The following is a 24513-nucleotide window of genomic DNA, read 5'->3' as shown; positions in this document are numbered from 1 at the left end:
CCATATCTTGCAACTGTTTTTCCTTAGTCTCTCCTCCACCCTAGTCTGTGAGCGCTCTGAGGGTAGAAGTCAACCTTTGCTCTTGTACTCCACAAACATTTCAAGTGTGGCCCCACCGATGCTAAGTGCTAGGGACACCCTGAATAACAACACCGTCGTGCCTAGTGGAGGTTCTCATTGTTGCACCCCTGGAGCCTGGCACAGTGCCTGAGCTGCAGAAAGTGCTTGATCAGTGTCTGCTGTGATACATGGGGGAGAGTATGCCAGTATGTAGCCCGTAGTTAGAGGATTGCTGGGGTGATCTTCCTGAGGGCAGAGAGTGGGAGGAGGCTGAGAAGAAAGTGGCGAGCAACAGGACAGAACAGAGCTAACTCCAGGGTCCTTCCCCTGGCCGCCCTGCTCCAAAATCAGAAGGGAGGGCAGACTGCAGAGTGCCACCCTACCTGCTAATTAATGACAATGCTCACCTTTAAGGAGGCAAGAAGCCAAGGTCTAAGGAAATATATCTTATGAAGGTAACCTGGGATCAAACCCACTTCATCCTTATTATACTTGGCACTGCTTCTCCCTCCCCACCAATCTCCCCTTACTGAAAAAGTTTAAAGAAAGGAAAAAGACGCAGCTCTGAGTTCCTCCTAGGGAGCTAATAGTGAAAGCAGCTTTGCACACTCCAACTCTATGAATGAATAACTCATTAGTGAATCAGGGGACACTCTTCACCAAAGGACTGCCGACTTCACATTCTCACAGGCCTTCTCAAACCATCAAGAACACAATACGAGGGGTGCCTAGGTGGCTGTTGGTAGAGCATCTGACTCTTGGTTTCGGCTCAGGTCATGATATCTGGGGCATGAGATGAAACCCAGCGTAGAGCCCTGGGCTTGGAGTCTGCTTAAGATTCTCTCTCTTTCTCTCCCTCTGCCCCTCCCTCAGCCCTTCACCTTCTCTAAAAAGAAGAGGAAAAAAAGAAAAAAAAAAAGTAACACACCAATATGAGAGTATGAGAGCAATCCTCCGTCCCATGCCCCACCCTTCTTTTCATCTGTTGTTATGAACAAGCCCAGTCTCCTGCGTTCTCCCTTCTTCAAAAACACAAAGTCCTCCAGGGCACACTGGGAATCCAGGGCACGGTTTACCAGTAAGCTTCCAAGCTCTGCAAACTAGATGCATATTAGCTTGCCAGTCGACTTTTCAGATCGGATTCCTACAATACTTGAAAACAACCAGCTCCCTTTTCATTCCTTTCCAACCCAATTCACCGCATGCAAATGATATCTATATCAGCACAAATGATACCACCTGAATTATCTGGTTCTTGTCCAAAAACCTGGGTTGTTCAGTGTAGAGTAGAAAGAGCTTTAAAATGTATTATTAATTGGGGCCAGATTATTTTTGCAACTGTTACTAAGGAAACCTCAATTGCTATAGTAACTGCATATGTTAAACTGAAATCCTATGACTAAGCCTCAATTCAGTCACATGGTCTGAGTACAAGAATCCAAGGAAGAGAGATGTTTCAAAGCATTTCCATTTTTCTTTCCTTCCCATGTCAAAATATTGTGAAGTATTGAAAAGCTTAAAAGAGAGGCATTTTTGAAATTTGGTGCACGCCTGACAGGTGGGCAAGGGGTCAGCTCCTATTCTACATCTCAAGGGCAGGAAGGGCCTTCCCTTGAAGTGCAGGACAGCCAGCAGCCCCCCCGTGCCTAATTAGGAAGATCTCAAGAGTCCTGTCCCGATACTGCCCTGGGCGGTGGGCAGCCTGCCTGCACCATCCTCGTCTGCAGAGGAAGGGGGGCCCAGCCCACTTAAGGACCGTAGAAATTTTCATCTGCCTGATGACAAAACCTCAAAGGAGTGTTGTGTAGGCTAAATGCAATGGTCTATGGAGAGAGTTTAGCACAGAACCCAGGAGAACATAAACGTCCAATATGTATTCACTATTTCCATTTCTTTTGGGGTCTCTGGGTTTGGCCCACGTTCAAAGCTCCACATGAAATCCAGAACTGGCAAACCAAGTGGCAAACATGCTACTAAGAGTGTGGCCCCGGGACAAGCAGCAGCATCATGGGTGTCACCTGGGAACTTGCTAGAAATATAGACTCCCAGACCCACCCCTCACAACCTGCTGACTCAGAATCTGCCTCCAACAGGATCCCTGGGTAACTCAGGTACCCCTTAAAGCCTGAGAATCCCTGGGGCCCTATGAGTGAAGTAATATTTAGGGAGGGCAATGGCACACAGGTGAAAGGAAAGCTGTTAGGGGACAGAAGCTTGGTTAATCCCCAACAGTGAGTCAGCAGGAGGAAGGGGCAGGAAGAGAGGCTGTGGAGAGAGGCCGTCCGGCTTTGGCTCCACCTGTGCTGCCTCCTGCCTCGGGATAGGGTGGGGGGCATCTCAGGCTCCCAGGCCTGTGTCCTGTTTGAGAGGAGGGCTCTTTCCTTCTGCATCTGAAGGGTTCCATTCCTAGGCCTCTCGTGGAGTGGAATCGTGTGTCCTGCATTCTGGGAGAGGCTGCTGTGTTACAACAAGGACAGGGTGGTGGACAGTGAGAGGCATCTGGAGGAATTCAGCAGCAGGGAGGAGCCGTGGCTTCACTGGCCACCTATCCATCCAGGGGACTCTGCTTTGTGGGTGTGCCCCTCACACAGAACTCCTTTCTTCCACCAGTGAAGTTCTTTTACACCCTGCTAGAGCTCTTCCAGGCTGCCTCACATTTTGATTTTTAATTTTTTTAAAAGATTGTATTTATTTATTCATGAGAGACACACAGAGAGGCAGAGGGAGAAGCAGGCTCCATGTGGGGAGCCCGATGTGGGACTCCATCCCAGGACCCCTGGGATCACACCCTGAGCCAAAGGCAGATGCTCAACCACTGAGCTAACCAGGCATCCCGAGGTTAATTTTTTGAAGGCCTTTTCTTTCCTACTAAATTATAAGCACCTGATGGGCAGGGACTGAGACCCAACCATTCGCCAAACAAATTAATAAATGGATGAATTGAAGAAATAGGTGATTGGTCTTTTCTTGGAGGTATGGGAATATATAAGGGAAAAGTATTTAATCCTGACTGTGAGAGGAGGCACGGCACGCTTGAAAAAGCATGTGACGTCTGAGCTCAGCCCTGAGAACCAAGTGGGTAGGTGTTGCCCAGGCACGGGAGCGAGAGAAAGGGCATTCAAGAAAGAAAGGACAGGTGAGCAAAGGTGGCACATTCGGAGAAAACCAAGTGGTCAGGGTGGCAGATAGAGTCAGAGGTCAGCCTCCACCGCCGGACTGCCCAGAGCGTGGACCAGACCCTGCCTACTCGAGGCTCTCAGGGGGCCTGTCTGTGGCCCTCAGGCATCAGCATCACCCAGGGACTTGCTGAGACCACTACATCCCAAAGAGACCTGCAGTTTGACGAGCCCCCAGCTAAGTCTGAGGGGTACTAAGCTTGAGAAGCCACAGGTGCTGTGGTGAGGTGGCCGTGGGCCACGGGAGACAGCACTTTCTGTGCGGGGGCTGAGCAAAGGCCAGAGGAAGCAGGTGAGGAGATTTGGGGCAGTGAGTGAAAGTGAGAGTGAGAGTGAGAGAGAGAGAGAGAGAGAGAGAGAAGACTGTTCTTTCTTAAAGACATGTGACAGTGATCAGAAAAGTGAGGCATGGAGGGGGCCAGTGGCAGGGCAGCAGGCATCTGTCAAGTTGAGGGAAGCAAGTCTGCCAGGAAGGGAAAGCTACGGGGGAAGAATGAATGAAGGAGGGTGCATGTGAGTGTGTGCGTCCCACCCCCTCTCAGAGAAGGAGAAAGCAAAGGTACCTGTCAGCCAAGCAGTTACTACACAGTACAGTTCCTGCATCCTAAGAGCCCCCCTCTTCTCTCTCCCCTTGGTCATGCCCTGTCTGAGCCCCTAGAATCCCTGCCCAACCTTACACTCAGCCTGCACTGGAGCTTCCTGGCCGCAGGCCCCCGCAGGGAAAGCGTCCTAAGCCCACCAACAGGAGCTTGTTGCTGCCAGCTTAGGGCCCGTGGTGGCTCCCCAGGACAACAATTTTCAACAGGGCAGTGATGCCCCAAGAGATATCAGGGAAATCTGTGGGCAGGTCTTTCCTTGTCACATTGATTGGGTGAGGGGTGAGGGGCAGGGGCAAATGTTTAATGGACTAAAGCCAGCGTTTGATGCCAACCCGTGTCTGGGACAGCTCCATCAACACACCTCTGCTTCATGTCTTGCATGACTTTCAAATGACATTCATACGGGTGAAAACGCTGTCCCTGAGCCTGGAACCAACTTTCGTTTTACCATCACCACTATATATATATATATATTTTTTTTTTTTTTGCATGGTTTTAACATATGCTAGGTAAATGAAGGGAGGGAGGTTTTCCTTTATATTGTTCAGCATTGCTGCAAGAGTAACTCAGGATTTCGGAAACCCCGTCAGGGCAGCAGCACTGCTGGGGCTGACAGGCCTGACAGTCGGTTGGTCGGTCAGTTTTTCTAGGGACAGAGAAGCAGTGCGCCTGCCCAGGGTAGCTGCCCCTGACCATGGATATGTTACAATACATCATTTTATTACAAACCACTTTTTTAAAAAACAATCATCCTTTATTCCATAATTAGTGCACTGTAACAAATTTTAAAGATTATGTCAGTAGGAATGTTATACTGTCTAGGAATTTCATTTTAATAGCAATAAAGGGACTCTTCTAAATTGTTATAAAAGGATTATACGATCCAAGCATGATTAGAACTCCTGATTGCTTAGAATGTTCTTATTTAATACACTTATAGATAACTTTCTATGTGCTGAGCACTATTCTAAGCACTTCATAAACATTAACTATTTGCTCCCCACCAGATCTAGGAAATAAGTATTCTTATTCCCAATTTTATAGAAATGGGCCAAGGTCACACTGCTAATAAATAGTAGAGCCAAGGATCAAGTCCAGGCTGCTAGTCTGTCCTTGCTTTTAAGCATAGGACATAGTGCATATGATGACCCTCCGTGCTTCGGTGTATAACCAGGGGCTCCTTTGGCCCTTGCCAACATACCTGGGGCCAGACCCCTCCTTGACCCCATGCTTCAGTCATATCAAAGCATGTATGCTGCTTCCTTCCTCCATAATGTTCTTCGCACACTCTGTTCCGAGCCTGAGATGTCCCACTGCCCACCCCCAAAACAAGCTGATTCCTTCCTAATGCCTACCGCCCGTACCCCAGGCCGGCTCTCCCACCACCTTGTGACTCTTCCCTGTGCTCCCTCTGCCCAGGAACTGGGACACACCTATTTCTGCAGCTGTGGCACCCAGCATGGAAACAGGCACACAGTAGGTGCTCAAACGTGCTTGCACGAGGCAGTGGGAGGGAAGAGCGAAGAGAAAGTAGCAAAAGTTTGGAAGTGGAAACAGCTACTCAGGAGTAACCCAGACGTGCCCTGTCTGCAGACAGAGCAGTGACCCTTATGCAGGGAGTGTGAGCAGGTGCACCTGGCGTCACCATGACAACGAAGCCTGAGGAGTTGGGGGCGGGCTGGGGACTCCCCTAGGGCTCTGGCACTCCTGCTCCCTGTCTCTGAGCACCGAGCGCAAGAAGCCTTTTGCACACAGCATGCGAGGAGAACCCCAGGTTCTCCTAGAAGTAGGGGCCAGTCCCACTAGGGATGAGGCAGCCTGTCACTTGCCAGACTGTGACAAGGGCAGCCACTGCTCACATGCCCTGGACCCATGCAAGTCAAAGAAAAAGCGCTCAGCTCTCCCCATCTGCCAGGTCAGCAATAAGAAATTGGAGAAAACGGATTTGGCAGCATCCAGAGGGTATTAAATATTCATCCTGACTACCCATCAGTAAAATCCCAGCAGAATACACCCACTGACAAGTCGGCTTTCTACACCGGAGGCTGTCCTCTTGGAAGCTTGTTTATTGCTTTGTCAATTTGAATGTGCAATATTTAATAGCCAGACCAAGAGAGGGTCATAAACATTTGGAAAATGAGTGCTGACATTTCCCTTATTGCTTCTGTATTTAGGGATATGTAATTGGAGGGTGTTTTTGGTGCTAGAGAAAATCAGAAGGAAGCAAAGCCCTGCTTCAAAAAAAATTTTTTTTTCCTGCTTCAAAATTAAGAGAGAAAAGAATTGATTACGAGGGAAGGATCGAATATGTTGAACTGGCTTATAGTCTTGCCTAACCTAAATGCCCCGTGGGGGTCACACACTATGATCAATGGGAGTCAGGCTGAGCTAAATCAACAAAATGGGAGTGATGGCATTCCTGGAAGATTTCCTTGGGGACCAGCAGATGGAACAGGAAGTAGGTAAAAGAAAAAAAAAAAATGGTCGATAATAGATCCACAATCGATCGTGCCATCCAGCCAGAGATTTTAATGAATCAGATACCTGTGATGTGGTCAGGCCATCAGGTGGCCCTGGCAAGAACCGATCTGGGGCACAGATCACACAGAGCCCTTTTGGAGCAGAAGACATGACCAGTGTAAGGCTGATAAATGGACCCGCATGGGAGAGCCAACAGTCCCTGGGTTTCTCTTCGATTCTTTGGAATAAGAATATTTGACAAAATATTCTTCCTTTTTTTTTAAGGTTTTATTTATTTATTCATGAGAATACACAGAGAGGAGAGAGAGAGGCAGAGACACAGGCAGAGGGAGAAGCAGGCTGCGTGCAGGGAGCCCGACGTGGGACTCGATCCTCGGTCTCCAGGATCACACCCTGGGCTGCAGGCGGCGTAAACCACTGAGCCACCTGGGTTGCCCTTGACAAAGTATTCTTAAAGGAGTGGAGGGAGCAGTTGGCAGGGGACGCTCCTATGGAAAGCCCCAGAGCGGGGATAAGCAGCCATGTTTTGAGGCAAGGAATGGAGGGAGAGTACAAAGAAGAGAAGCCAGCACTGGTTTGGAGTCTAGTATCCCCAAGTTTTAGGAGCCATCTTGTGGCAGAAGTTTGAAGAAACGGGAGTTAGAGGAGGCATAAATTAAACTCCTACACCATCAGGACTCTATGACTCCCTCGTGACCCCAACTTGAAAAAAAAAAAATTTAACTATTTGCTTATGAGTGTCAGGAAATCAAGGATGGTAAACCAGAGACAAAAGTACCTGATACAAAAGAGGATTCCTGAGAAGAAAATAATAATAATCGTCTAGAAAATATGTAATGTAATAAAATTAAGAGCTTGGATTCTGGAGCCAGACTGCCTTTCTGGATTTGAATCTTGCTTCTGCCACTTATTATGCATCACTGGATCATTTATTTGCCCTCTGTGTCAGCATCCTCACCTATAAAATGGGTGAGACATGGTATCTCAAGAGCCAAGTAAGCTATTGTGTATGTTGTGTATTCGGGATGGTGACGGACACACAAGAAGTGCTCAAGAAACATCAGCTGCTGTCGTTGTTACTGTTCTTACTACTATAACCACCTGTGCTGAGACTCCTCCATGCCATCTACACAAAGAAACTCCTACAAATGAGGCTGTTAGCTGAAGGCAGAAAGCACGATCTCTGACTATGTGGGCTTAGAGAAAGTCAAAGCCCCCCTTTTATCCAGCACCACTGCTTTTGAACACAGCACACGTGGGTTCAAATCCTGATCTCCCCTTCGCCACTTACTGTGACGTCAGCAGATCAGAACCTCTGTGGGCCTCAGTTACTTCATTTATAAAGTGGGAGAGGGTAATGGGCGAGGGCGACATGAGATCACACAGGCCAGGTGTCCGACATGGTCAGTGCTCTGGTATTTTCCACTTCTAATTTCCCCCACCAAGAACACATAGTACCAACCAGAGTGTGGGAGGGGAAAAAGTAAAAACGTAGGGGAGGCTCTTTGGGGAAGACGAAGTGCTAACTGCATAAATATTTATTTTTTTTAAAGATTTTATTTATTCATAAGAGACACAGAGAGAGAGGCAAAGACACAGGCAGAGGGAGAAGCAGGCTCCTCGTAGGGAGCCTGATGCAGGACTTGATCCCAGGATCCTGGGGTCACACCCTGGGCCAAAGGCAGATGCTCAACTGCTGAGCCACCCAGGCGTCCCAATAACACCATAAATTAATCAGAATCCAACTAACTTGAACCTTTGATGAGCTACTTCCTTAGCCTTCCCTTAGGTGTTTCAGCTTTAGATTCCAAAGAGGGACAGAAACAAGCAAGTATCAAGAATTGATTCAAAAAGGCAATGTCAGGCAAGGTCCTGGGGTCAGCAGTAAGCCTGCCTTCTACAACTCCAGAACCACGTGATGGACACTGTGGCTGACGACGCCGACCTCGAGGGCTAGAGGAGACCACAAAATGCGCAATTACAATCAGAATGTCCCAGTCAGTGAGGCAGGCAAGTGTGTCCCTCGGCATTTCCACGAAAGGGGTCACACAAAATGGGGTCTCTGCTTAACCCTCCATTAACCCAAAAATCCACTTAAGCAGCACAGCATCTTCTCTGAGCTTCTGTTGCCCAGGCTGAGGCTCTAATTGGCCAAGGGACCCCTTTCGATCATTTAGACAATCTGCTTGTTCCAAACTCTGGAACAGAACAGGGCTTTTATGGGGTTAGAAGAGGCCAAGGGTAAACTCAGACAATCCCACTGGGTAACCACCCTGTAAACCACATGCAACGTGATGGAACAGGCCAGGTTGGGCACTAACCACGGCTGTGAGGGGCAGAAAATTCCTCTTTGCAGGGTGTTCAAGCCATCTTTTCAAAGTGGGTGGGTCACAATGTCAGAAAAAACTTTGCAAAGTCACCTCTCATCCAACCCACCCTTCACAGTGTGGGTGCCTGTGATCTCCTGTTCAGGGGCTGGATGGCGGCAGGGCAGCAGGGTCTTCAGCCTGGGCTCCACCTTCCACCAGCTTCCAACCAAGCAGGAGAGGGGGACAGCCACCGAGGAAACCATACAAGTGCATATACTTATCCCCTCCCACACATTAGGAAAAGAGCCCAACGAAGGAGTGGTTGTGGAGCGTCATGCTCCCCACCCACCTTTCCCCACAACTGGAGGATTTCCAAACTAGTGGCCTTACCATCTGCCATGAGTGAGGGACCCTGCCTCCGCAGGGGAAGGGAGCTCAAAGCAGTGCAGGAGAGAAAGACACACAACGGTTCAAGACCAGGCTCTACCATTTACCAGCTACGCAACTCTGGGTGCACCACTTAATCTCTCTTGGGCTTGTGAAATTCTCATAAAACCATCGACCCTAAGCACCTGCCACAAGGGAGATACTCAGTAAGTGCCTCTCATGTTCCCTCTTGCATTCAACATTCCTTATCTGCCAACAGGGGAAAATGGTCCCCCCTCCACTCTGTTGTTGCAAGGATTATAGGAGAGGACATTAGGTAAAGAGACAGCCTAAATAAGACATGACAACTAAAAGTGGTTTTAATCCCTGATTGGATCCTGGTGTGGAAGGAAAAAAAATAAACTATAAAGGACATTGTTGGGACAATGGGGGAAATGCTGGTAACACCCTATAATCCTGTTGAATTCCTGGGGCCTGACAGCAGTGTTGTGGACAGGAGAGTGTCCTTGTCCTAGAGTACTGAGGAGGAGGAGGCCCGACCCCTGCAAGCTACCCTCAGATGGTTCAGAAACAATAACAATGACCAAACAGAGGGAGAAAACACATGCAGTAAGATGGTAACCACTGACCAGCACTACCAGGGAATGGGAAATCTTGCAGCTACCTTTGGATTTGAAATTTCTCAAGTTAAAAAGCTGGGAAATGAAGGCAGCAAACACACCGCCCCCCCAACCGAGGACTTGATGTGCACCTCTCCCTCCCTCCCCGCATGCCTGGCACCCAGGGCAAGCACGCATACTCCACTCCCTACCACCCCGAGCCACTGACCTGGCTGCAGCACCCTGATCTCCAGCAGGTTGGAGGTGCGCTCGGCCAGCCGCGTCCAGGTGTTGTTGTAGTTCCTCCGCCACAGCTCGGCTACACACTGGTACTTGCCCGCCTCCGTGTCACTGGCTCGGCTGATGCTCAGGCGCACATTGTTGCTGGACTCTGCCTTCTCGATGGCCGTGCGGGTTCGGAAGCTGGAGGACCTGTCCCCCCACTGGACCCCTCCATCCCGGGTGAAAGTCACCAGGTCATGGAACTCAACAGTGCCCACTGGCTGGAACCGCCACGTCACGGACACAGGGACCCGAGCCGGGTAATGGGGTTTGATGATGCACTGCAGGTCAAACGAGTCACTGTAGGTCACACCTGGCGTGCGGGAGATGGCTGTGACGGCAAAGCCCATTTCTGGAGAGAGAGCAGAGAGACTGCAGCTAGGGGGGACACACCTGGCTTTCTCAGGGCAGCATGCCACAGTGATGGGGCTGTTGGCAAAGCCGGCGGAGCAGAGCCAAAGCTCTGGGTCTCTCTTGATGCCCAGGCCAGTATGACTTTAGCTCTCGCATTAAAGCACAAGCCCAGAAGATCACAAGATGCCATATACAGAGGCCAGAGGCAATTCTCTTTGAGTAGCACTAAGTGAATCCTTCCTGATGAAACCTTCACGTCGATCTGCCTCCCATAAGTCCCCTCCCAGGGACTGAGGTCATGTAGGGAGAGCCATTCCCAGAAATCATGGGGATCCCATGCTAAAACAAGAGAAAAGATCCCCCAAGCCAACGTCATTCATTGCTGGCAAGATGGACACCACCCCCCAGCCCTGACACCTCCTCTGTCTGGTCCGCAGTGCATTGGGGCTGGAGAAGGGGGTGGCAGATGGAGGACGTGCCACTCATTCCCTGGGGCGCACAGCGTAGGCTTGCTCACCAGTCCGTTTTCCGTTTTACCTTGTGACATCCAGGGAAGATGGGCAGGGAGGGACCCACATCACATGGCCTGACCTTGAGCAGGTGGGGACCTGGGGCAAGGTGGGTTTCTGCAGTCACAGTAGGCTGTGCAGCTCGCAATACTCCTTACTGACGGGCAGCAGACTAATCCCTGATACCAACTCCTCAGCGGGGGTTACCTGAGTTCCTTCACCTTGAAATACTACTTAATATTAATACATTGGTTATGATCATAAAACTGGGAATAGTCAGTATTTACTGAGCACTGTGCATCAGTAATGCCTTCTGGCATACCATCCATTTCTTATAGACGAGGAAGAGAAACAGAGAAGTTAAATAAGTTGCCCACGACCAAGCTGCCAGTAAACAGCAGAGTCGAGGGTCTGTCTTATCAGGTGGCTTTACACAGGGAAAGTGGTTAAAGGCACAGACTCTTGAGCCATATGCCTGACTGTAACCCTTTCTAGCTGTATGACACTTCACCTCTCTCTGCCTTGATTTCCCCCTCTATAAAATGGGTCCTTGTGAGGATTAAATGAGTTAATATTTGCAACCTGCTTGGAATGGAGTGGTACCTGGGACACACTATATTTTGTTAAACATGTGGTTGGCTAAAGAAACAAAATACACATAAAGGAAAGTAGTTTAAATTCTGTGGTTAAAAGACTAGGCACAGAATGAATCCTTTGGCTTTATATGGGGAGATTATGTCAGCAAATAGGTAGGCATGATTTGCTGAAAACTCTAGATCTTCAATTTGGATTTCATAAACTATCTTTATGTATCCTTAAAAAAAACATGTTAAGACCCAGAGATCCATCCTTAAACATTCAGTGGCTGTGATGATCACTTGTGCCCCTGTGTGCAGAAGATGCTGGCATGAGGGTGGGAGAACACAGGACCTCAGGGATAGGACACACACCAGGGGTTCCTAGCCTCAACACCTGAAGGAGGGAGAGCTTCTCCAAGCAAATGACTCTGTCCAGGCTTGACAGGGCACCCAACTTACACTAACTGAATGGTCATTATAACAGCCCACCTGAAGCTGAATGATGTACCTACACGTTATCATGCCGGGGCACCTGCTAAGAGTAAAACTGCACCAATATGAAAATTCACCTGTGTCACTATTTAGACCAAAAGGCAACCTGAACCCACAGCACCCTCCACTCTCCCCTGCCCCACCCCCTTGGGCCATCCTGATCCTGGCTTTGGCCATAGGAGCCCCAAGGGTAGAGGATAGGGAAGCAGAACCAAGCCCTGGCATCCCAGGTCTAAGGCCCTGGTGAGACCCTGACTGTGGAGCCACAGACATATGGTAAGAATGAAAAACCTCAGGGGATCAGCAGCTACTGTCAGATTACCTCTTGAGAAGCACTCCTGGCTAATGCTAACCACTCCTTGGACGTTCCTAACCTCACAGGTGGGGAAAATGATGGTGACTCGTTACCCAAACATTTCCTCACAGGTGCCATTCCCACAGGTCCACACTGGTGCTGAGTACAGGCCCAGGGATTGAGCCAATCAGCAATCTCAACCACCGGACTAAGTTTCTACAGATAGAAATCTGAGCAATATGACTGCTGCACGAAGCAGGTCAATTTGAGGATTAAGCTTTCAGAAAAAGAGTGTAATTCTAACCTTGGGTGGGGAGAATAGAGCACTCTGTTGAGGGCAAACCAGCCGGGGCTGCCATCTTTCCTAGGGGTGTATCTGCAAGCACCACCAGCTCTGCCTATGAGGACGGTGGGCAACATGATCCCTAGGAGTGGGACACAAAGCCACTGAGGACAACTGATGTCACTGCCGTTCTGATAAACAGGAAGACTTAACGAGACAAGAAGTAGCACACTGGCCTTTTAAAATTGAATATACTGATTGTATTAAGCAGATCAACGTTGATAGAAGCCTCTTTAAGTGCCCCGTGAGAAGCAAATCTAATTCTCTGGTCTTAGCAAGTCTCAAGGTATCTTTTAATTTCATGCTAATGAGGAAGTGGCTGTCCTAAGGAGATGCCTTATAGAGGAACAGATAAAAAGCATAGGCTTTGTAAAAAATTGAGGGCCTCCTGGCTCCCCTGGTTCAGATTGTGGGTCTGTCATTTAAAAGCTGTAGCCCTGGGCAAATGAGTTAACCGGTCTCACACTCAATCTCCTTGTAAAATCAGTGCTTAGCTCTTGGCTGGGTGAAAATTCAAAGGGATGATTAAGCTTAGGTGCTTAGGGAACATAGTAAATGCTAAATAAATGGCCGAAGAGCATTTTCTACCCTTGTCTGCCCTGTACTGGCCTCTTAAGGAGGACTGAGCCCCTGGGCTGCAGGGCAGGAGAGCCTGGGGGCAGGCAAGAGGGGCTCTGCCCTTGGGGGCCAGTTCTGGCAGTGGCCTCTGCTCCTGCTGGATGGCTGCGCTCCCCCAGCCAGAATTCTTCTAACGTCACTCCCACCACACAGACCCAGGGGTAGTGAGCGCCCCCAGCTGACACCAGCCCCCAGGGGCCCCAAAGCGTCCCACAGGCCCCGTCAACACCCCCTGAACTTCTATACGGTCCCTTTACTTAAACCCTTTGGAGGGTACCATCCATTTCCTGCCAGAACTCTGACAGAAGTCGGAGTAAGGTTCTTGAAGTGGGAGCAGTCTCCTGACAGCCCCGCGGAAAGACTGTCGGACGCCTACATACCGAGAGCTGTGATGGAGATGGGGGTGCTGGCCCGGCGCTCCCCGATGACCTGCCACTCGCCGTCCACTGCCCGCACCCATTCGGTCACGTGGCATTCATACTGGCCCTCGTCTTCCTTCCTGCTGTTGAAGATGCCCAGGCTGAACGAGTTGGGCTGCACCTGCTCCATCTGGATGCCCCCAAAGCTGCTGCGCTCCCAGTAGGCTGCACCTGGCTGGACGGTGCCATCCCGGTCCAGCCACATGATGTTGCTACGGCGGCTCTGCCGGTCCACGAGCTGCCAGATGACGGAGAAGCGGCCCTGCGGCCTGCCTGCCGTGCGGATGCTGCAGGAGAAGTGTAGGTTCTCACCCTCAAGGATGACGCTGGCATTGCTGGCCACCTCCACGGAGATGCTGCTCTCTGGGGGAGAGAGAGAGAGAGGGCCACGCTGGGCCTTTCTGACTGCTTCTGCACCCTCCCTCCAGATGCAAAAGGAGGATGGGGGAAGATGTCATGCTCTGTAGGTACAGTTCACCTCGGAGGACTAAAGCCCTCTGGCACTTACTGCTGCAAGCCCTGGCTGGTTCTGGCCATTGCTACCTAGGATTTTAGCTCCAAAACCTAGGAGAGGCCCTGTGCTGGGCACCAGAAAAATGTGTGGGATAATGAGGGTCTAAGACCTGAGACTGAATCAGAACCTAAGGAATACAGACACAATGGCATTACACTTAGGACATAAAACCGTTTATCAGGGAATCTGTTGAGCTGAGGTTCAAGGATTTTTCAGCTCATGAGTTGCAGTAAATTGAGTGACTTGAGAATTCTACTTCACCTCAGTCCTCCCACTGTTCAGTGCTACAGCAGTCAAATAAAAGCGGAACATACATAATGGGCCATTTGAGCCCTTCGGGGCAATATTAGCAAGCAGAACAAAAATGATGGGAAGTATTTGGAAGATAACACATGCTTGCTTGGGTGTAGGGAATAATGGAGCAGACATCTAGTTTCACAGAGTAGAAGGGAGCGAGCACTCATCCTCTTCATTAAAGCAGAGGAACAGACCAAGGCCGGCTCTCCATCCTGCCATGCACAGTCAGCCCTGCTTCCACTTAAAACATCCTGCCACTGCTTCGACCTTAAAACATCCTGCCAATCAAAGTCTGGGATAAGGATCCACTCCCTTTGCTCTCTTGCAATTCACTCAGCTCTCTGAAGTCACTCAATTGAATTATTTCAACTCTATATGCCTTCTTCTATAAGATAGGGATGGTGCTATTTATATTGTGTAGTTTTTTAAAGATTAAAAAGTCAACAAGACAAGATATGTAAGTCACCTAACACTTAGTAGGTTTTCCAAAAAGTGGTCACTGTGATCACGATGAACTTTACTATTCCTGAGAACTTTTGTTTTTATGAACACCATGGCTGCTCGAATCTGTCTTAATTATGCATACATTATTTTGTGTAATTATCTATACTGAATTTAAAAACCCCACAAAAATCAAAGAATACAAAGCATCATAACTAATTCTGCTTCAATTTTCTGGGTACCACCTATAAGAAACATAACAATTTAAAATGAATCAATTAAATCAAATCCCAGATTAGGAGGCAAACCCAAACACTGAACAGGGGACACATATACACCCATAACCATGCATTTGAATCAATCTTTTTCCCCCCATAATTTTCCCACAGGCAGAAACAGACAAAGATGAGCACCGAGCCCCAGCAGGTAGTTCGTGCTATATGGTGAGACGTCTGGTATCCATTCTGGACTGGCTTGTTTCACATGAACAAGAGGTCCGGACAGGGTGGAGAAATGAGAATTTTCCCAGGAGGGGAACCTTCCCCAGAGCCTTACCAAGATGATTTATGGAGATGAGGAGGCTCCTGATTAGCCACCATCTATAGCACTAAGTGGATAAAAGCATGGATTTGGAGGCAGGTGGACCTGGGCTCCAGGCCCAGATATACTGCTTCCTAACTCTACAGACTTGGGGTTCTACTTAAACTACCCATACTTCATTTCTCACATGCAGAACAGAGATGCCAAAAGTCCCTACTTCTTGGGGTCACGACACTGACTGTATTGGATGAGGTAATTATTTCTCATCATCATCATCATCATCATTAATAATTCCTCTTTAGGTTAATGACCCATCCCCAGCATTATCATTCCATGGGGTGAATCGAAAGGACAACCCAGCATCAAGGGATAAACATCCCTTCGCTTGCCTCTGGCAGAAGGATGACTTGCAGGGCGTCACTGCCATTCCCTACTATCACCTCAGTGGACTCTTCCATAAGCCCTGGCTGGTTTACGATGGGGGCTGCTGCTTGGTGCTCTGCTGCTCGAACAAGCCTGGAAGAACTGCATAGTTCGATGTGAACCTCTGGGAAGAAAAACCACACCGGTGGCCCAGGCAAAGGTAGATACAAACCCCGTGCTGCACTGCCTGTTAAGACTAGTTACAAGCGTTCCCAGGCCTGAGAAAAGGCAGCTGAGAATTTAAAACTCTCTGGATTAAGTGAAAACTAGGACAGACTAATGAGAACCTGACTGCATGTTCGCAAATGAAATTTCAAATCAGGAGGTGGATGATATAGCACAGGCCAAGCGCAGAGCAGTGGATCTGGAGTTAGAAGCAAATATTCCTAATGCAATGCATGCTCAACCTCTAATGAAACTGGCTCAGCTACCTCTCTGCACAGTGCTCTGGCTTCTTCATTCCTGGGATGGATATGATTTGGGCCTCTGCAGGGATTTGAGGGGTGGGAGCGGAGAAGGAAGTGATATATGCAGAAGCACTTGGGCTCTTGGGAGGAAAAGCGCCATTAAAATCCAAGGTATTATCACCATTACCGATGTGATCGTTGTACTTTGGTAGACTTACCCAAGTGGCCTTGGGGCAGGATCTGGTGGTGCTGAGGGACTTTAACTACCCAGTTATCTGCTGGAAAAGCAATATAGCAGGCCACAGATCATCAAACAAGTTCTTGTAAGGGGTTGGGGGAAATCTCTTAGTATAAAAGATATAGGAAGTAAACAGTGTGGCTGCCCTTCACTGGGTCCTTAGAGTGAGGAATTAGTCGCAGATTTAAAAGTAGAGAGTCTGTGGTTAAGACAAGCACAAACCAACAGGGAAACAGTCAAGAGAGTGGGCATTCAATTCAACAATTTCAACTCTACAAATACTCAGCAAGCACCTACCCTATGCAAAGCACCATGCTAGGCATTGCAAGGAAGAAGGAAAAAAAAAAGAAGTCTAAGAAGCGAAATAATTTCAAGATAATTAGGTGTGTGAGAGATTTAAAAAAAATAAACAAATACGTAAGAAAGGAATCCTGGTGACGAGGAAAGAAAAAATGGCAAGACCCATATCTACTTGTTCCTTCTCGTTTGAAGAGAATTATATTAAAAATATAAAAGTGTAAATCGAAACGTAAAGAGAATCATTACAAGGCTGAGGGAAAGAAGAGTCTGAGCAGTTGAGAAAAGGTTAAAGGTTAGTTTAAAAACTTCACTGGCTTGTTTAAAATCAGGGCACTGTAAGCTTTAAATTATCTTTTTTTTTTCTAAAAACAGAACTATGAGAGAATTGAGATGTTAATGAGAACATCCTGACCCTAGGGGAGAGTAAACACAGTAGGAGCAAATGCAGGTAGTACCCCAAAATCTCAGCCACAACGGTTCCCCACCCAGACAAGGCCAGCTTCCATGGAGGCAGGAGCCCACCTATCGATAGATAGCCTTAGACACCGGCTAAGCTTTAAGTGAAAGGCTACACTCCAGGAGGGCAGGAGAGGTCCCATTCACTGACTTTTGAAAATACAATTTCAATAGGGAAGAGACATTTAGGGAAATGCCTTGTAACTCAAAACCCAGGCAGCAAGTCTTTTTTTAATAACATGCTTTATGATTTAAACTCCTCCCACAGAAGACCAGCCCCTCGTAAGTAAGATTTCAAGGTAGGCATCTACCCACTTCTTCTGGGACTCAATTCCCACATGGGAGCAAACAAACAGCCATCCTGGATTCCTGATGCTCCTCCGAGCTGGGCTGGCATGGCTGGCATTTACAGAGGGCTGCTAATGCTCAGCTCTGGGATGTCCCCTCCCACCTGCAAACACATCCCAATATTCTGCCTAACTGGGAGGTTGCTAAGTATGGGCAGGCGAGCTGAAGAAGGGAGAGGGATTAAGAAGGGTTTTCTCTGCCTTGCCCTTGCCCTCTGCCCACACAGCTCACCTGTCCCCTGAATTCTCTTCGGTGACGTCAAGCTACAGACAGAACCAGGGGGAGGCAAAGGAGGGGGCACATCTCTCTACTTACTGATGGGGAGGACTATGATGGGGATGTTCTTGGGCCGCTTGCTCTCCTTGTCGATGAATTCCCCGGTGACCGTCTTCTCTCTCTCTGTGACTCGACAGTTGTATTTGCCGCTGTCTTCCTGGCGGAGGTGGTAGATTTTCAGCACAAAGACACTGTCACTGTCTTTGGCCACTTTAAGCTGGCCCCTGGCTTCCCGATGGGCGAATTCACTGTTGAGGACGGGCACCGCATTGGGCCCCATGCTGGCAATGAGCGAGCTGTTGAAGGCCCAAGAGACGGCAAAGTAGCGGTCAGGAATGTTCTGAGCCTCCAGGATGCATCTGAATTCCACCGGCTCCCCCACCGTGTACAGTCGCTTCTCCGTTTCCAGCCGAACAGTGAACTCCTTGTCTAAGAGAAAAGGCCCCGGTTACCCCAACTCATCAGCAAACTCCCACCACCCAGGCCTTCTGTGCTAACTCCGGGAAGGCACCTCCCTGCTTGTCTTGGGGGAAAAATCCAACCCGTGATCTGAGGACCAGAGATACTCCTGAAGGTCACAGAGCAAACTCAGAGGTAGCTTGGCCCACACAGTCTAAGGGGCTTGTCATCCCGGTTGAGACCAGTGGGGCTCTATTTGCAGCCTCCGATGCCCTGGATTAGACCCTCAGAGGTCAGTGAGGAATATCTCATATGACATCACTTACCCAGGTCTATCTAGCCTTGACCTGTACTCCCAGAAGTCCATTTAAGCAACCTAACTACAAACATTTTCTGCAGATGTTGTAGGACCCAGCCCACTAAGATGTGAGAGACCAAGTTATATTGTGGCCTAAGTGCTGACCCCACTCCTAGTAAATACTCAAAAACATACATATGATTGAAATACATTGTGCACACTGGAATTAAGACACAGGGAAGACAATCTTTGAGAAAATTCTGCAGGCAATAGGAAAACAAATGTCCCTCTGCTGGTCACCACCTGTCAGAACAAATCTGGGGAAGGATGGAGAGGGAAAATATAACTTCTACTGAAAGCCCAGGACCTCAATGAACCCAGGCACTTTTTGGAGAGCTGGCCGTCTAACCAAGAATGAGAGGATGGCCAGAGAAGGGCTCATTCCCACTAACAGTGTCCCACCTGGTGAGACAGTTACCACCTCCATGACACAGGTATCCCTGGCACAAGTGGGGGCTAAGAAGAAGGATGAAGGTTTGGAGAAAACAGAACCACAGGGCCTTGGGGAGGAGGGCTGAAGCTGGGTCCCTCCTCCTCTCAGATCTAGCTGTGCCCCTCTAAGGAGGGGACATCACATTCCAGGTATGCTGGACTTCTTGGATACTGGCTAGCTCTGACCTTGCCTGCCTTCCTTACACTGGCCTTTCTAAGCCTCCACCACTATCTTTAAGACCTTTGCCCCATTTTTGTTCCCTGATCCTATGTACCCTCTGAGCAGATAAAAGTTCTCTTTCCCTGAGAAATCACAGGAATCATGAGTACACTGCTCCAACATCCCCCTCTTCCCCAACCCAAGCTTGGCTTTGTATCTCCTGTTCTTTGGGCTCTCCACCTTCTCTCCTCCCACATGGGCTAGCATCTTGCTCCAGGTACTCATCTTCTTTGGCAAATTAGCTCCTCCCTTTGTTGCCCCAAATTCCCAAGAAAGCAAACTACACTCAAGGACGTCCAAGGGCTCACCTCCAATGACACGGCTGCTGCCTCAGCTTTCCCTCCCCCAAAGACCAGGCCTACAAGGCATGGCCTAAAAGAAGCAGGTTTTGTTCAGACACCCCCTGCCCAGGTGAACATACCTGTGGGGATCTGTGCCCAAACTATCTGCTGGAGAGTGGCTCTGTGGCAAGCCCAATTACTCAATATCAATGATAAGAAAGGAAAAGCATCCTGTTCACATAAATGGCACTGAAGACATGCCAACAGGTTCCCGAGACCTCAGAACTGTCCATTTTCTCAGAGTTAGACTGGCTATAGCTGTGGCTTTTGACTTGTGGCAGCCAGAAGCTCTACTGCTCTCCTGGGACAATCCCCATGGCTTGGTAAAGCCTTCACAGTCCCATGTTGAAGACACAAGATTGACAGCGTACCACCTCCTCCCTGTGCAGCAATTTGTCCTTGGTGATACCCCTTCAATTAAACCTCTAGAAATTGGTTTATGCTTCTTCCCATGTACTCCCCCACTCTTCAACTCATTGAAGTCTGGCTTCTGGTCCTTCTTCCACACTTCATTGACTTAACAAATGTCACCAGTGATCCCCCTAACACACCGCCCTCCACCACCACCAGTCACACCAAAGGCTTTTCTCAAGCAGGATTCCATCTGGACCCACTCTCCTCTTTTAGGTTCCATGACACCTCCCTTCCCACTTTTCCTCTTGCTTGACTGCCCCCTCAGTTTCTCACTGAGATCTGCTCCTCTGACCTCTTACTGCTGCTTTTCTCTTGTGCCTTTTCCAATTACTACCCCATGGGCTTTCCCTGGGCCCTCACCTCTCCCAGGTGGGGCATGGACAGTGCTTTGCCTACTGAACATCTCTGAAGGATTCTGCATGCAGGATGGACTCCTTAACTAAAACTTACAAAAACAGAAGAAAAGACAACCAGGGTTGCCACCAATGGGGAAGCAGAAGCTTTTAAGCAGGACTCTGCATGCTCTCAATACCCGTCTTTCCCCCTCCCTCCTTCCCCTGATTCAAGGATCACCTAGAGTGCCAGCCTCAGGGTTCCCAGTAGGTGGATTCTCATTCCATGATGACTGCCTGCTTTCCAGGCACTGCTGCCGACCCAGCAGTGGCCTTTTCTTTTCTTTCTTTTTTTTTTTTTTTTTAAGATTTTATTTACTTATTCTTGAGAGACACATACAGAGAGGCAGAGACATAGGCAGAGGGAGAAGCAGGCTCCCTGCGGGGAGCCCAATGTGTAATTCAATCCCAGCACCCCAGGATCATGTCTTGAGCCAAAGACAGATACTGAACCAGAGAGCCACCCAGGTGCCTCCCACCCTGGCCTTAGAGCTGTCTCCTACCTGGTCTCTCCACAGCAGGATCAACCTGTTTAATCAACTTCCAGCTGGCATCCGTGGTCTCTCCCTTCTAGCACCCAGATCTCATTGTGTCACTCCTTGCTTTAAATCTCTACTTCCCCCCCTTCAAGTGTCTGCAGCAGTGATTTTCAAACATTCTTTGGAAGGGGCAGAGGAAAGGGCACTTTCTTCATACAGAATCTTTTGCTGCCCAGTACAGAAAACATTTGGTTGAGGCAAGCAGGAGAACACTGTGGCCCTCACACATCTCCCTCCAGCACCCCCTGGTGTGCACATGTGCACATGAACATGCCCACATCCCATGTGTAGCCTGGCAGGCACCTCTGAGGGGCTCCTAGGATCCCAAGAAGAACAGCTTGCAAACACTGGGCCCACAGAGTCAAAGCCAAGCTCTGCACTGGAGCATATGGGGCCCTCAGACCACGTTTCCTCCCTCCTCTTGTCACTCATTTCTGGGACTCAACCTCTGCCGGCACTGGACTCCTCTCTGCTTGCCAAACATGTCACACAATGTTGTGCCTTTATGCTTGTCCCTCTGATGTCTCATCAAGCGTCAGAATCAGCCCACCATACCAAATTTGCTGGTTTTTCCTGGACTTGCCTTAACTCTCCCATCCAGGGAAAATTTCATGTTGTGGCCTCTGAGTCACTGTGTCCCAGGGCATCATACACACAGTAGCATCACAGACCTCAGCACTCAGCCACCAGCCTTCCCCAAGTGCAGGCCCTAAGAGCTCTTCATCTTTGAATCCCCAATGCCTATCACCATTCCTTCACTGAAGCAGGAACTTACTAGACATTTACCGAAATGAGCTGAGAGAGGGCAAAGATGAGGCTGCAACCATTGAAACTGAAGAACACAGGGGCACAGAGTAAAGTCATCAGCCTTTTTTTTTTTTAATCTAGTTTTTCCTTTGCTGGCTTAGTCCAAATACATTTGCTGGGCAAATTCAAAAAGTCCTAATCCCAAATTGGTAAGATTAAAATAAAGAAGATTAACTGATGCAACCTAATTTAAAAGCATTAAGATTCAAAAATTTGGTCCAGACTTTGGAAGCTGATCTTAAAGCCATCCAGGAAGGGAAAGGATAAATATGAGACAAAGTGCCTTCCACAGATATATTAGCACTGAGAGACCCAGAAGTTACTAGCTGTGCGGGGCCTACCAGAGCACATATAGTGCTCTCTTTCCTGGAGCCAACCCTTCTCATAAAAGCCCATCAGATGTCCAGAGAATCTCTTCTGCCCCTATTACCTATAGAGTTGTGCTTGACAACATAGGCAGCAGAAGAATCACCTGGGAAGTGTATTGGAAATCCAGCTTCCCAGGTCCCCACCACCACCACCTGCCAAACAGGAGCCTGGCTCGGGAATGTGTCCTGTTGGGTAAGGTGGAAGCACTGCTCTAGAAGGACCCAAGAACAAGTGGAGGAAGCCCAAGATCGCTGACTGTATGTAGCAAATGGGACAGTGAGGTCAGGGTCAGGTCCTGAAGAGGAGACCCCAGCTCATCTCCCACAAACCATACCCCTCAACAGAGGAACGACACAGGAGGGTTCTCGGGCCACTTTCTGCTCCTCGATGATGGCACGACAACCACCCTGCAACCAAAGCCAGGGGACTCAAGGCCCACAGAGAGCCTGCCCAGCGGAGGCAGCCAGCAACACTGGTCAGCTCTGATCTGGAGCATGACTGGATTTGGGGGTGTGGGGCAGTCGGGAGATTGATACAAGGAGTCAGGGAAGATCTCAGCTCACAGTGCTACCACCTTTTTGCCCCAGCTACAAACATATCACTCAGCCTCATCAGGGAACCAACCCCTTTCCAGGTCTTTTACCTGAGAAAGCCTTTATGGGAGAATCTGATACCCAGGCCAGGCTGGCCTCGACAACCCACCCTGTGACTTCTCCCTGGGCCCTGCCATAAAGTAGTCAGCCCTTGGTATCTGCCCCGCCACCACCGACTTACCTTGCAGAACTTCTGAGGGATAATGAAGCAATATAGGATAAAGCAATTTAGAGGTTACAAAACACCACTGAAGATGTATTATTAATATAAAAATAATAATAGTTCAAGCCAAAATTTCTCTAGATCACAATTTCATACCTCTGTTGGAAGGCTTAGAATCTCAAATGTCTTCTACAAATTAAACAGGACTGGTCCCTGAAACAGGCAACACCATCAAAAACTGGGTAGCCACTGGGTGCCCAGTCATCAGATCTAGATGGTTCATGTAAAATCTCCCAATTTTGAAAATGGATTTGTACTTCCAGAAAGTATAAAATTCCACGGAGAGGGCAAAGAAGCCATGTCTGTAAGCTGGATTCAGTCTGGGCTGCTCCCTCCAAGACTCACTAGGTCAGAACTTTTTTTTTTTTTTTTTTTAAGAGTTTATTTATTTATGAGAGAGAGAGAGCCCAAGCTGGGAAGAAGGAGAAGCAGGTTCCCTGCTGAGCAGGGACCCCTCCCCCACCATGCGGGGCTCGATCCCAGCGCCCCAAGGATCATGACCTGAGCCGAAGACAGACACCTAACCCACTAAGCCACCCAGGCACCCAGAAGGACAGATCTTACGTAGCTACGTAGACCCTCTTAGTACTTTCAGAGGTCACCGGAGGAGTCTGCACAGTCTCCCAGAGTCTGACAACCCTCACCACCCGGCGCAGAATGGGGACAAGAGGGACTGACCAGTGGGCTGGACGTTGACCACGGTTCCCTCGGAGCGCTTTCGGGTCATGGCATACCACGAGCCGTCCGGGTCCTGGATCCACTCGGCAGCCTCACAGTAGAACTCGCCCTGGTCAGAGGGCTGCAGGTGGAAGACGGTGAGGCGGAAGGTGGCGCTCCCCAGCTTGTCCAGCCGGACCTCCCCCAGACTCTGCCTCTGGGCATATTCACTGCTGGAGTGAAGCACGAAATCTCGGCTCAGGGAAATGACCTCCACGGGCTTCTCGCCCCCTCTCTGCCGGAGCCAGGCCACAGACAGGTGGCTGTGCTGGAATGTCTCCGTGGCCACCTCACAAGTGAGCTCCAGAGGATCCTGTTCCACTTTGTGCAGAGTCTGGGGCATGGCCGTGGTCTGCAGGGTGTCAGGGATCACTGCAACACAGAAATGTGCCGAGTGCACGGTCACAAAGCCATAGAATTGCACCCTCGCAGGGTGCTAGCCACCCAAGCCCACTCAGCAGTCACTGTGAGGCCTCCGGTGGCACAGAAACAGGAGTGTTCTGCTTGAATTTGCAATTTTTTGACACTTAACACTTAACCTGTTCGGTGTTTTAATAACACTTGGATAACAGGTAGAATTGCATTTTGTGTCTTATAGTAAATAAGCTCCCTGAAAATACTGTGTAAAAAGAATTCTCTTTTAGGCCAAATAATATTTTTGTTGTTCATTTTGGTTCTGTCCTGAGATACTGTCACTTGGCTTCTGACTCATCTTCAAAAGGAAATAGTTCCTAGAACTTGCAGTTTTACATTTCTTTACACCTTGCTCATTTCCTCTGCTCTCACTGCACCCCCTATCTGCTCCCCCACAAACTTCAGCAATGCAATGCAACCTAGGAAGTCTAGGTTTTTTAAAAAAAAAAAATCTTTGGTAGAGGAAAGCAACGAACAGCATCTTCAATCATCTGGTAAGTTGAAATTTCCTGTAACTCGTGTGTCAGAGCGGTCTGCGTGGGAGGAAGCCCCAG

General features: G+C 49.0%; 1 protein-coding gene across 4 annotated transcripts in view; it reads right to left on the bottom strand.

The window, feature by feature from the left end:
- The window catches only part of IGSF3 (immunoglobulin superfamily member 3), a 91764-nt gene that overhangs the window by 14214 nt on the left and 53037 nt on the right, over positions 1-24513 (bottom strand). For 2 of the 4 annotated variants that reach the window (XM_072769633.1, XM_072769634.1), the window contains exons 4-8: positions 23507-23917; positions 17781-18170; positions 16342-16401; positions 13463-13864; positions 9841-10245 (exon numbers count right to left, since the gene is read on the bottom strand). In XM_072769633.1, coding sequence (XP_072625734.1) covers positions 9841-10245; positions 13463-13864; positions 16342-16401; positions 17781-18170; positions 23507-23917 — 1668 coding nt within the window. The remainder of the gene's footprint in view (positions 1-9840; positions 10246-13462; positions 13865-16341; positions 16402-17780; positions 18171-23506; positions 23918-24513) is intronic. The other 2 variants (XM_072769635.1, XM_072769637.1) reach the window with 2 other exon arrangements.

Source organism: Canis lupus, chromosome 12 (assembly GCF_048164855.1).
Source record: "Canis lupus baileyi chromosome 12, mCanLup2.hap1, whole genome shotgun sequence".
NCBI classification, from domain to species: Eukaryota; Metazoa; Chordata; class Mammalia; order Carnivora; family Canidae; genus Canis; species Canis lupus.
The sequence above is the reverse complement of the archived record's forward strand: the minus strand, read 5'-3'. Positions and strand labels throughout refer to the sequence as shown.